The 13,550-nt window shown below is 44.7% G+C and overlaps 1 protein-coding gene across 3 annotated transcripts in view; it reads right to left on the minus strand.

Annotated features, from left to right (window-relative positions):
- Positions 1-4,132: 4,132 nt before the first annotated feature.
- The window catches only part of BNIP2 (BCL2 interacting protein 2), a 248,109-nt gene continuing 238,691 nt past the window's right edge, over positions 4,133-13,550 (minus strand). For all 3 annotated transcript variants that reach the window (XM_063926259.1, XM_063926258.1, XM_063926257.1), the window contains one exon: positions 4,133-7,417. In XM_063926259.1, coding sequence (XP_063782329.1) covers positions 7,366-7,417 — 52 coding nt within the window. In that variant the 3' untranslated portion in view covers positions 4,133-7,365. The remainder of the gene's footprint in view (positions 7,418-13,550) is intronic.

Here is a 13,550-nt window from a genome sequence, read left to right on the forward strand (position 1 = left end):
TCCGCCATTACCTTGGTGAATATTCTCGGGGCCGTGGAAAGACCAAACGGCAACGTCTGAAATTGGTAATGACAATCCCGCACCGCAATTCTGAGGTACGCCTGATGATGTGGATAAATGGGGACATGAAGGTATGCATCCTTTATGTCCAGAGTCACCATAAAATCTCCCCGTTTCAGACTTGCAATGACCGCTCTTAGCGATTCCATCTTGAACTTGAACCTTTTCAGGTATATGTTCAGGGATTTTAAATTCAATATGGGTCTGACCGAACCGTCCGGTTTCAGGACTACAACATGGTCGAATAATAAACCCCCTCCTTGTTGTAGGAGGGGAACCTTGACCACCACCTGTTGAAGATACAATTTGTGAATTGCAGTTAACACTGTTTCCCTCTCGTGGAGGGAAGCCGGCAGGGCCGTCGGTGAGGGGGCATCTCCTCAAAGTCCAGCTTGTATCCCTGAGACACAATATCTATTGCCCAGGGATCTAACAGGGAGTGAACCCACTTGTGGCTGAACTTACGAAGGCGTGCCCCCACCGGGCCTAGCTCCGCCTGTGGAGCCACAGCGACATGCGGTGGATTTTGTAGAGGCCGGGGAGGACTTCTGTTCCTGGGAACTAGCTGTGTTGTGCAGCTTCTTTCCTCTGCCCCTGCCAAGAAAGGACGCACCTCGGACTTTCTTGTTTCTTTGTTCGAAAAGCTGCATTTGATAATGTCGTGCTTTCCTAGGCTGTGCAGGAATATAAGGCAAAATATCAGAATTACCAGCTATAGCTGTGGAGACCAGGTCCGAGAACCCTTCTCCACACAATCCTCAGCCTTCCATATGCCTCTTAAGTCGGCATCATCTGTCCATTGCATATTCTACAGGATACGTCAAGCAGAAATCGACATAGCTTTGACTCTAGGACCCAGTAGACTCATGTCTCTTTGGGCATGTTTTATATATATATATATATATATATATATATATATATATATCTCTTAAGACAGCATCTTTAATATATATATATATCTCTCTATCTATATCTATATATATATATATATATATATATATATACATACATACATATATATATATATATATATCTATACATACTAGGGTCTCAATCTCTGCTGATAAGGTACCTGTCCACGCTGCCACAGCGCTATAAACCCATGCCGACACAATCGCCGGTCTGAGTAGTGTACCAGAATGTGCACGCTATCTGCAGGATCCCTGAGGATAGCTGTTAAGTCAGGGCTACCTTTTGGGCAAACGTGACACCCTAGGGGAAGATTCCCATCGTATCCTGGCCCTAGTAGGGAAAGGATACTCCGAGAATTCTTTGTGGGAAACTGCAGTCTCTTGTCTGGAGATTCCCGCTCTTTTTCATCATGAGAGGAGGGAAATTTACCTCAGCTTTCTTCCCCTTAAACATGTGTACCCTCGTGTCAGGGACAAATGAGTCATCAGTGATATGCAAATCATCTTTTATTACAATAATCATATATTGAATACTTTTCTGCCATTTTGGCTGTAACTTTGCATTATCGTAGTCGACACTGGAGTCAGACTCCGTGTCGATATCAGTGTCTATTATTTTGGATAGTGATCATTGAGAGACTCTGAAGGTCTCTGCGACATAGGGACAGACATGGGTAGATTCCCTGTCTGTTCTCTAATCTTTTGTGCAATAAATTCACCTTAGCACTTAATTACACATATCCAAACAGGTGTCGGCGTTGTCGACGGAGACACCCTCTCACACATTTGCTCCATCTCCTCTTTAGTGGAGCCTTTTACCTCAGACATGTCGACACACACGTACCGACACACCACACACTCAGGGAGTGCTCATCTGAAGACAATTCCCCCATAAGGCCCTTTGGAGAGACAGAGAGAGAGTATGCCAGCACACACCCCAGCGCTATTAACCCAGGAATAACACAGTAACTTAATGTTAACCCAGTAGCTGCTGTTTATATTGATTTTTGCGCCTAATTATGTGCCCCCCCTCTCTTTTTACCCTCTTCTACCGTGTAACTGCAGGGGAGAGGCTGGGGAGCTTCCTCTCAGCGTTGCTGTGGAGAAAAAACATGGCGCTGGTGAGTGCTGAGGAAGAAGCCCCGCCCCCTCGACGGCGGGCTTCTGTCCCGCTTTCATGTACAATTTTTGGCGGGGGCTCATACATATATACAGTGCCCAACTGTATATATGCAAACTTTTGCCAAAGAGGTCTCTAATTGCTGCCCAGGGCGCCCCCCCCCCTGCGCCCTTCACCCTTACAGTGACCGGAGTATGTGGGTGTAGTGTGGGAGCAATGGTGCACAGCTGCAGTGCTGTGCGCTACCTCAGTGAAGACTGGAGTCTTCTGCCGCCGATTTCGAAGTCTTCTTGCTTCTTTCACCCGGCTTGTCTTCCGGCTCTGCGAGGGGGACGGCGGCGCGGCTCCGGGATCGGACGACGAGGGTGAGATCCTGTGTACGATCCCTCTGGAGCTAATGGTGTCCAGTAGCCTAAGAAGCAGGACCTAGCTTCAGAGAGTAGGGCTGCTTCTCTCCCCTCAGTCCCACGATGCAGGGAGTCTGTTGCCAGCAGAGCTCCCTGAAAATAAAAAACCTAACAAAATATTTTCTTACAGCAAGCTCAGGAGAGCTCACTGAACAGCACCCAGCTCGTCCGGGCACAGATTCAAACTGAGGTCTGGAGGAGGAACATAGAGGGAGGAGCCAGAGCACACCAGAATCTAAATTCTTTCTTAAAGTGCCCATGTCTCCTGCAGAGCCAGTCTATTCCCCATGGTCCTTACGGGGTCCCCAGCATCCACTAGGACGTTCGAGAAAATAAACGTAACGTACATTTATTTTTTTCCTTTTGTGACTGCAGGATTGCAGCTTCAATAAAGAAACACTGTTGTAGAACCCAGGGTGAGATGCAGTAAGCCTCCTAAAGAGTGGATGTAACATGTGGAGAAGTTGTCCATCGCAACCAGCCGGCTTCTTGCTAGCATTTATCAAGTACATTCCATTTAATGTTAGTAGAAGTCGATTGGTTGCTATGGGCAACTTCTCCACTCTTTAAGAGGCTTGACACATCTCCCCAAAAAGCTGCGTACACACTTTGTAACATGCATCCCAACCAATGGTGCGACACATTGCAACAGTACATTGCACACTGCACGATTCAGTGTACAACAGTGTACACGGCGTAACTAACAGTATGCAGTCATTCATTGCATTGTCCCAACTGACGTGCATCCCGTCACGCAGCCATTCATTGCATCCTCCAATTTGACGTACATCGCGTCTCACAGCCATTCATTACTGTGTCCCATCTGACATGCAGCATGTCAGATGGGAAGATGCAATGAATGACTGCCGTGAACGCACTTTCTTGGATACACTCCGATATCCGATGCATACAATATATCGTTAATATCCATGGAGGAACAATATGATATATCGTATACATCAACTTGATTCCGCAGCCAGCCCAGCTAGACTGCTCATTGTACACTATAGATTGAAACTTGGGAGGTTATAGCCCTGGTTATTTCTATCATTGCCAGATATACTCCAGTTATACTGAATCTAGGCAATAACAAAATGTTACAGGTGGACCGATACCACAGCTTTCTAAACAAGAAAATCAAATGATTTACAAACTCAAATGGCACTTTAGAATTAAATGACGTCTATATAGTATATCATTCCAAGGGGTGTGGTATAAAAGATCTACAGTATTTAGGTCAACAATCAATAGGTTGACAGGTACAAAAGGTCGACATACTTTTAAAAACAAAGCATTTCTGTGTTAAATCTTGTATGTTTGGTAATATGTAACCACCATCAGTAGCAACGAATACCCTTGTGGGCTCGCCATGCTTCGGGCAAGGTGACTCGCTGCGCTCACCACAGGTTACAATTCCCAGTTGTAGTTCACATGAATAGAGAATCAAGCAGGAAAACAGAAAAAATAACCTAACAAAAACCATTGTCTATCGTTTGCACCTATTGACTGTCTATCTAGACACTGTAGATCTATCATCTGGATACCAATTCAAAGCACAGTTCTGTGATTGGCCTAATGTGAGCTGATCTTCATTTATGAAAAAGTAATGAACAAAAATGCTAAAACTATCCATATCCTGTCAGGGTTTTATTATATTTATTTATACAACAAAAATAACCAATCTTTGCGCAACATTATAATTTTCTTTTACCTGCTCAGTATAAAGGGATATTAAATGAGCAATATGACAATATGCATTTAACACATTTGTTTGAACAGCAAAATTGTTTGCCCATACCCCACATGTACAACACGGCTATATAATACCTTCTTTACAACAGTCAGTGACGGTCTGAGCACTTGCTTGCAGAGGGCACAAGGAGCACATTAAAAAAGATTGTTCACAAAAATCCATAAAAATATATATTAGCTCTGTCCTTTTTTTTATGAATATAAATATTTCAATAAAGAACATGCATCCTCCAGATAAAAATTGCAAGAGTGCGTTCTATATACATAAAACAAAACAAATATAAAACAATTCTAATACAAATATTAAAAGGTAGGTATTATGGTAAACACGTAAACAGACAGCATCTGCTTCCCATACATCTGACAGCCTTGTAACATTCAGAGAGTGACTAATGGGTACTTTTAATCGTTTCATGCCATTAACATTACACAACTTTTGGGATCCAGGCTACAAGGGATCATTTCCCTCCCAACCAATCATTCCCCTGGAAAAGACTGCTATATACTAAAGTTTCTTATGGCTAGATTTGGTGCTACTTATTAGGCTTTGCAAAGCCAGAAGCTCCAAAAATTAAAATGAACAAGCACCATGCATTGAGTGACTGACCTTATTCCTCAAGAACAAAACCAAATTGAAGGTCTACAAACCTGTATTATTAACTGTAAAATGCGTTACTGTATAGACATATCAAGTTATTTTTCTGGAATAAAGGATGGGTATGTGTCATTTTTTTAATGTCAACAAAAGCTGAAGTGTGTCATTCAGACTATAGTAAAAAGGTGATGGCTGTCTCTAGCTGTATCTGGGGAAATTTATAGTAACTTTCTTAACTTATTGCACATTGTTGTTGGGATACAATCTACATGTGAGAACCTCCATCACAAAGTCTAGCACCTTCTAATGCAATTTGTTTTTTCTATAGAAAAAAAAAATACATTTTTGCAATGAAAAGGTCTAATACAACAAGAGATGTACGTGACATTCTAACCATTTTTGTTCTGTTGTGCAGCTACACTGTAAACTGTTAATTACTAGAAAGCCAAAGTTCCACAAGGAAATGTAATTATTCCTCAGTCAATATGCAGAAATAAGTGACTGTCAACTTTGTTTTTGGCTAACAAACAGAGAAAGCATGCCTAGTTAGGGCCACCAGAGTAACTAGTGTACGTACTACTCCATAACACATGTAACATTGCTGACTTCTGATGCAGATACAAATTCACTATGCACAATGTCAAATAACTTCAGATAAGTGCAAGTTATGACTAATGTGGATACTGCTGACATGTAATTTGAGGGTGAAGACATTCAATTTGTAAACCCATACTTTATCGATGCAAATCTGCACCACCACCTTGCATAACAGTGGTGATGCAAGGAGCCACACTTTCTCCTGTCAGAGTCCTGGGGGTTTATTAGCTTGCAAAGGTGTGTGTGTGTGCATACTGTATATATGCACTTGTGAACCTGGGAAGTAATATGTGCTGCAAATAAAAGCTCATCAAGGTTAAAGCTGGGGATGGGAAAAAGCAGAGATCAAGATGAAGTGGCAATAAAATGAAAGCTAGATATTTCAATCAATGATTTGTGGAAACATATTGTAGATATAGGGAGGTCTGGGAAAACAGCTTATTAAAAGCATATTACAGTTTCAATAAATAGACACAATTATTATTGTGATAATCTACTTTAGACAATACTGTAAAAATTGATGTGAATTCATGTAATACTTACATCCCAAGTGTAATTATGTCACTATTTAAAAAAATCTTTGTGAGATCATGATTTGAGAATAAATAAAATCATGTCGTGTGTTAAAATACCCTATTGCTTTGAACCAAATGGATTTTTTAAGTAACCAGTGTTTTGTTGCCAGGATAAGGGTAGATGCATAAGGGAAAGTGGCACAGAAACTGAACACTATACAGACGACAGTTTATATACAAATCGGTTTTAGACCCTTTATAGCTTCACCCTGTGATCCTTGTGAAGTCCATGTGAATGTAACCTCAACATGCACAACAAAATGGGATTACTATTTTCAGCTTCTTCCTGATCTGCTGAATACCAGGTTAACAGAGCAGAAGACAAAAGAATTGTAGCCACCTGTGTGCACCTAAGCAAATGTTTATATATGGATTTATAATACTCTAATAAGCTACAAAAGAAAGGTCATATATACATGGGGTGATGGTGCTCTTTGGCAACATACAATGATTGTAAGCACCAACCAAACCATGACTCATGAATAAAATGAGCAACCATGATATTATAAAGCGGCAGCATATCTTGCTTTACAGTAACAATATCCCAAAATCAAACTTCAAGGGAAAAAATATTTTAAATTAAAACAGACTTCTGAAATGCTTTAAAATCAGTAACTATTTTGGTTATAAGCACAAATGTCCTACTCCAACATTACTATGGATTTTTTAGTAAAGTATAATAATGTACATTTTCAATTCCCACCCACTTTATACGCAAGACCCATTAAAAATATTTGTGCCCCAAATACATGCTTTGCTCATCACAAGTATCAGGATTTCTGTTGAAGGAAAAGACTGAACTATCACCTACACTAACCCACTGAACATACTGCTACAACTTGATAGTGCTTCTAGACACACTCTAAGTAATTATCAAATAACATTGCAAACAACTCAAGCAAGTTCCTTACCAATACCAACGTTTGACACTTATGCACTGATCGAAAACCAAGGTAAAAATAAATCACTCTCTAATGTTTGAGAACACTTGTTCAGCTATTACCAATCAAACGTGTCATTCAGATGATCAGTTCCTCCTGTATAAAGTGATGTGGGTATACCTGCTTTTGACAGTAATTTGTATTCCAAATAAAAGTTACAGAAACGTTTAACATACAGGGCACCAGCACTGGGTGAAACGTCTATTGCACTTGTCCAATGCTTGTATTTTTTTGTAACAATTTGCTGCTCCAGGGAAGCCAGCTCCATATGTTCATCCACAGTCACATCTCAAAAGGCAACTCAGTGCAGGAAAACTAGGACAATATATTGTAAATGGAAGAAACAAAAAAGACTATTCCCCCTTCTCCACGGACGTTGCTCAGTTTTGTCGGACGGCATCCACATCTTATTGCTCACTGGGTTTGTCTTCAGTCTTCTTGTTAAGTTCCTTATCAACTCTAGACATAACAATAGACAAATTACATATTATTTGTGGTTAACAACTTAATTTACATTTCGAAGAGAACATCTGTGTTACAAGTACCTCTGTGCTGTCAGCACTTTTTGGAATAAATATTTTTAATACATAGGCTACACAGTAATGTCAACACCAGGTTATTATTTACTTTTACCCCAACATGCAACTAAAATATCAACCCAACAGCAACATCCATTAATCCTCAGTGAAAAATATTGTTAAAGCACATAAGATTATTAATGTAAATACAAACATACTCTATATATTTACATACAATAACTGCCAAGTCATACAATAATACAGAAGCATTACGTAAAGTGGGTACAGACTAGGCGATGTGCTCTATGAGCAACATCACCTAGTTGTGTTCCCTTCCCTGCCAGGATGGTCATCGGCAGTGCGTACACACTGAGCGATATGCAAATGATATTGCTGTGACCGGCCGGGCCGTGCATGCAGCTTTTGGACGACAGTCCAAACTGAGCTGCATACACGGGCGAAAACAAAGTAGTTAACGACCCGTGGGGCCGCCCGCATCGCTCGTCATTTGGCAGCGTACACACTAGTCGATATGGTAAACAACGTTGCCCAGGGGCAAAATGTGCGACGTTGTTTACTTTACGGCAAGTGTGTATGCACCTTTAGGCTGGGTACACACTAAAACGATATATCATTTGCTCGAGCGACAAACAATATATAGCAAGTGGATTGGAGAGTGTGTTCACCAGATAGGTCTGTGAATCACATCATTCACAGACCTATCATGTCGATCCTGCCGCACAGCCAATCTGGCTGTACGTACGGATGACCTGCTGACCACCCCCTACACTGGCTGCAGAGATGGACAGCACAGCTAGGCAGGCTAATTCAAATGCCTGCCCAACTGTGATGTCTCATAGATATATCGAGCAGACGATTGGCGTGTATACTTACCTAATCAACCGTCCTGTTGGTGTGATGGGCAGTCGTCAGATATGTCTGTGTAGTGTGTACCCAGCCTTAGCTACCTCCATTTAAAAGGCTGTGTGTGAACCCAAGATCCTACTTTGGGGAACATTAATAGTGTATATTAATTAGGGGTTTGAATAACTGTTACACTGAATTGGTTAACATTTATCATAGGACTTTAAACTCTCACCAATTTGTTCAAGGACTTAAGGTTGAGAATGGGCCGAGGGGACACATTCGGTTTCGGGACTAGGAACAGCGGTGAATAGTACTCCTTGCCTCTCTGAGCTAGAGGCACCTGTACCACCACTCCTGTATCCAGGAGGAACTGTACCACCGAATGAAGAGTTTTTGCCTTCACCTGATCCGAAGGGACGTCTGTCAGACAAAATCGATTAAGGGGACGATTCTTGAATGATATGGCGTAACCATGAGTGACGACTTCCCGTACCCAGGCGTCGGAAGTGGTCTTCAACCATTCCTGGGTAAACCCTAGAAGTCGGCCCCCCACCCTGGGATCCCCCAGATGGAGGCCCGCCCCGTCATGCAGCAGGCTTGTCAGATTTGGAAGCAGGCTGACGGGCAGCCCAGGCACGTTTAGGTTTGGGCTTAGTGGTTTTGGAAGTGCGAGCCTGTTTCGGGTACGCCTGACCTTTTGCTTTACCTGAAGGACGAAAGGAGCGAAAGGAAGTACTCTTCGCCTTTGGTACCGAAGGAGCAGTACTAGGTAGACACGCTGTTTTAGCAGAAGCTAAGTCAGCCACTATCTTGTTGAGGTCCTCTCCAAAAAGAATGTCTCCCTTAAAAGGGAGCACCTCCAGGGTTTTCTTAAGGCCCGTATACACTGGTCGATATATCGGCCGTTCTCTTGAACGGCCGATACATAGCGGGACCGTCGGCCAGTGTGTACGGGCGATACGTCTGTGAACTCCGTCGTTCACAGACGTATCGCGTCGGCTGCGCAGTACAGCCGACGGCCAATATATCTAACGATATATTGGCGCGTCGCTGTGTACGGGGCGGTCGTCCGACTGCCCGTACACATGCTGCGGCGGCCGGCGGTGATTGACAGGTGAACTGGGCGGGCGCCCGCCCAGTTCATGACGTCAGTCCCCCGACGGATCGGGCAGTGTGTATGCACAGCACACTGCCCGATCCGTACATAGATATATCTGCAGATCAATTGATCTGCAGATGTATCTACTAGTGTGTACCCACCTTTAGAGTCCAGATCCACAGACCAGGACCGTAACCAGAGAATCCGGCGAGCCAAAATGGACATAGCAGAAGCCTTGGCCACCAGAATACCGGCATCAGAAGCAGCCTCCTTAATGTAATGAGAGGCTGTGACAATATACGAGAGACATTGTCTAGCATTATCAGAAAAGTTGGACGGCAGCTCCGCTTCCACCTCCTGAGCCCACGCTTCAATAGCCTCTGCAGCCCATGTCGCTGCAACAGTGGGCTGATGCACAGCACCTGCTAGGATGTAAATCGCTTTTAAACAACCCTCCACACGCTTCTCCGTAAGTTCTTTCAGAGAAGTGACCGTAGTTACAGGCAGAGCTGAGGATACCACCAGCCGTGCCACTTACGAATCCACTGGCGGGGGTGTTTCCCAATTTTTACTTAGCTCTGCAGCGAGGGGATAGCGAGCCAGCATCTTCTTGTGAGGCTTTCCTGGATTTTCCCAGGATTGCTGATGAATGTCAACTAAATGCTCAGAATGAGGTAAAACTTCTTTAACGACTTTCTGACGTTTAAATCCGGTTTCTTAGGGGCAGCGTCAGGCTCTGGGTCATCAGTAATTTGAAAAATTAGCCAGATAGCCTCCAATAACTCAGGAACATTCACCTGTGAGACAGATTCCCCATCAGAAGTATCTGGATCAGTGTCTGTGGGGTCAGTATATACGCCATCCTTATCAGACGATGTGTCTAGGACGTGGGTGGATTGTGAGAAAGTAATGGCCCGCTTAGAGGACTTCTTGGTCTGAGGCGGGCGAGGGTTAGATTTCTGTTTAGTCAGTGATTGGTTCAATTGCTGTAACTGAGTGGACAGGTGATCTGCCCATGGTGGATTAACCGCAGGGACTATAAGCGGTTGTACCGGCACAGGAGGTCCCATAGGGGGCGTGAGTTTATTTACCAGCGTACTTAATAACGTGGAGAAAGTAGCATAAGGTTGGTCATTTTGAACCCCCGTTGCTACGGTCCCACTGGGGGGTAAGGAACCCCCAGACCCTGAACCCTCTGCTGGTATGTTTTCCTCTAACGTGTCTGCAGCGTCACCACTACGCAATGTGGGATCAGCCCCAGCTCCGTCGCCTCTTGTAGCTGACATATCTGAAAGCTCAATTCAAGGCAACCCAGTACAATATCAGCAGCTAAATACCTGACCAGAACCCCCTGTGTAGTGGATCAGCACAGAGAATTCAAGAGGTATATGGTGACTAAAAATCACAGAGAGAAATACACAATAAGCATATCCTGTGAAACACCTATATTAAATAACCCTGACGCACTTAGCCCCCTCAGGTTACAGAATATAGGGATAGCAATCTGAGTGAGATACACAAAATGGAAGTCACGCAGCAGCTACATGCACACACACATAGTCACATTGTACAATGCAGACATTATGACATGCAATAAAACTGCACTGGACTAGCAAATAGATATATCAATGCACAGTAAAGACTGGATGTACAGTATATCACAGGGTACTTGTACTATATAACCCTGTCAAAATGCACTGTTTCTTAACTAACACTGTCAGCAGACATGTAGAATACTTAAGTGTCCTGTAAAATGCACAGCGCTGACATGCAAGCGGAGGATTTGCCCAAACAGTCCCAGGATCAGCTCAGCTTGTTAGAAATTGCGCCCAAACGCTGACAGGGAGTGAGGGAGAGAGAGAGATGCAGCTCCAGGGTATGAACACTTACTCTAAATGGCACCCTTTGGCTGGGGTAGGGGCTACAGGTCAAAGCTTTATCCCCTTGCTGGACTTCACCACCGGGTACTGCGGGCCATATAGCAAACAGTTTTTAGTAAAACCAACCTGTGCCCTTGCCCTGGTGGTCTAGTGGGGTCCCTGTATTGCCACAGTGTCCACACCAAAACGCGCAGCCCGCCTCCCACCGGCCGCGCCGGATCGCGATTTCCAGCAGGTCCCGCCTAGGGGACCCTCTTACCTCCTCCCTGAGTGCGACCACGCGATCCTGGAGAGCTGCGGCGGGGTGTGTGACTGACTGAAGCAAACCGGAGCCTCCGCTGTAAGTACCCAGCAACCAGGGCGCAGGAGTATACAGCACTGCTGGGGGAGGTGATGGAGCTGCAGCAGGAGATGTGTGACTGACATCTAACACTCACAGTGTCTTTGCTGCAGCCCTTGAAGTCTTCAAGTTTCACTTAAGAAAGCTTCTGAGGGCTGCTGGAGCAGCCCACCTGTTGTATGCCTGCACTGCATGGCACCAACTACAAAACTGAGCTCCTGTGCAAGGAGGCAGGGTTATAGAGGAGGCGGCGCTATGCATTCTGGGAACAGTCAAAGCTTTTAGCCTGTTGGTGCCTCGGGATCCTACTCTACACCCCAATGTTATTCCCTGTGGAACCCAGTGTACCCCGCAGCACAAATATGTAAGGTATTTCATCTACTTTATGAATTAAATTTAAAACTACATTGTGCAACATAGGGGGATATCCAATTAGCGAAATGTCCCGCCGGGGGCTATCCTATTACCCCCGATAAGCCAGCACGAGCTGTAGCTCATCGGGGGTTACCTGATGCTGCACCGTAGCCGGCTGCTGACAGCTCCCGGTGCAGCGCTGCTCCTCCGGCTCCCCCCAGTCACATGGCCGCTCCCCATCATGTCTTCGCTACCAGGGGCAGGGGAGTGGGGGCATGCAGTCACGACGCTGCCCCGGCTTCCCCGCCAGGGGTACCTGGGCCGGGTGGCAGCTTCCGGGCTATGGCGCCATACCTGCAGTCCCAGCCTGCTACTGCTGCAGCGGGCATGGGACACTGCAGGTTGTCCCGGTTGTCTGGAATATTGTTTCGCCTGCCTCAGGCAATCCCCAGAAACAGCCCCGTGGCCGTTTCTACCTAAACACACGTTTCACTGAACCTGTGTGTTTTCGGGAGAAAGGGCATTTTTTACATTTTTTTTTACAATACATAAATAAATCGGTGAAACATACGTTTTTTGCACCCAATGTTTTACCGGGGCTAATAGGATATCACCCATAGGGGTATATGCAATAGCGGGCGAATCGGCAAAAAAGGCGAATTCCGGGCCGTTTTCGCCTCCAAAAATCAATTCGCCTATGCAGTGCAGTCATTTTTCGCAAAAAAACGGCCCGTCAAAATTCGCCTTTTTTCAATTCGCGTTTTTCCGAATTCGCCTTTTCTGCAATGGTACAGATGCTGCAATTCGCCTCCAGCATATTCAATGCAAGTTTGGAAATTCGCCTGCAGTGCTTTTAGACAGCAAATTCGCGATTTTCCTTCCGCCACACTTTGGAGGGTGAAAACCAATAAAAAAAATTTAAACATGTTTTTTTTTGTGTTTTTTTTTTTGGGAATAGTAGATCTATTTATATTAGAAGGGATTAGGTTTTTTTTTTTTTTTTGGGGGAGGCACAAATATTATTTATATATTTTTTAAAATAATATTTTTTTTTTTTATTGCTGGAACGTAAAATCAGAAAAAAAAAATGGCGTGGGGTCCCCCCTCCAAAGCATAACCAGCCTCGGGCTCATTGAGCTGGTCCTGGTTCTAAAAATGCAGGGGAAAAATCGGGCAGGGATCCCCCGTATTTTTAAAACCAGCACCGGGCTCTGCGCCTGATGCTGGTGCCAAAAATACGGGGGACAAAACGAGTAGGGGTCCCCCGTATTTTTAACACCAGCATCGGGCTCCACTAGCTGGACAGATAATGCCACAGCCGGGGGTCACTTTTATACAGTGCCCTGCGGCCGTGGCATCAAATATCCAACTAGTCACCCCTGGCCGGGGTACCCTGGGGGAGTGGGGACCCCTTCAATCAAGGGGTCCCCCCCCCCCAGCCACCCAAGGGCCAGGGGTGAAGCCCGAGGCTGTCCCCCCCCATCCAATGGGCTGCGGATGGGAGGGCTGATAGCCTTTGTTGTAAAAAAAAGAT

Source organism: Pseudophryne corroboree, chromosome 6 (assembly GCF_028390025.1).
Source record: "Pseudophryne corroboree isolate aPseCor3 chromosome 6, aPseCor3.hap2, whole genome shotgun sequence".
Classification (NCBI taxonomy): domain Eukaryota; kingdom Metazoa; phylum Chordata; class Amphibia; order Anura; family Myobatrachidae; genus Pseudophryne; species Pseudophryne corroboree.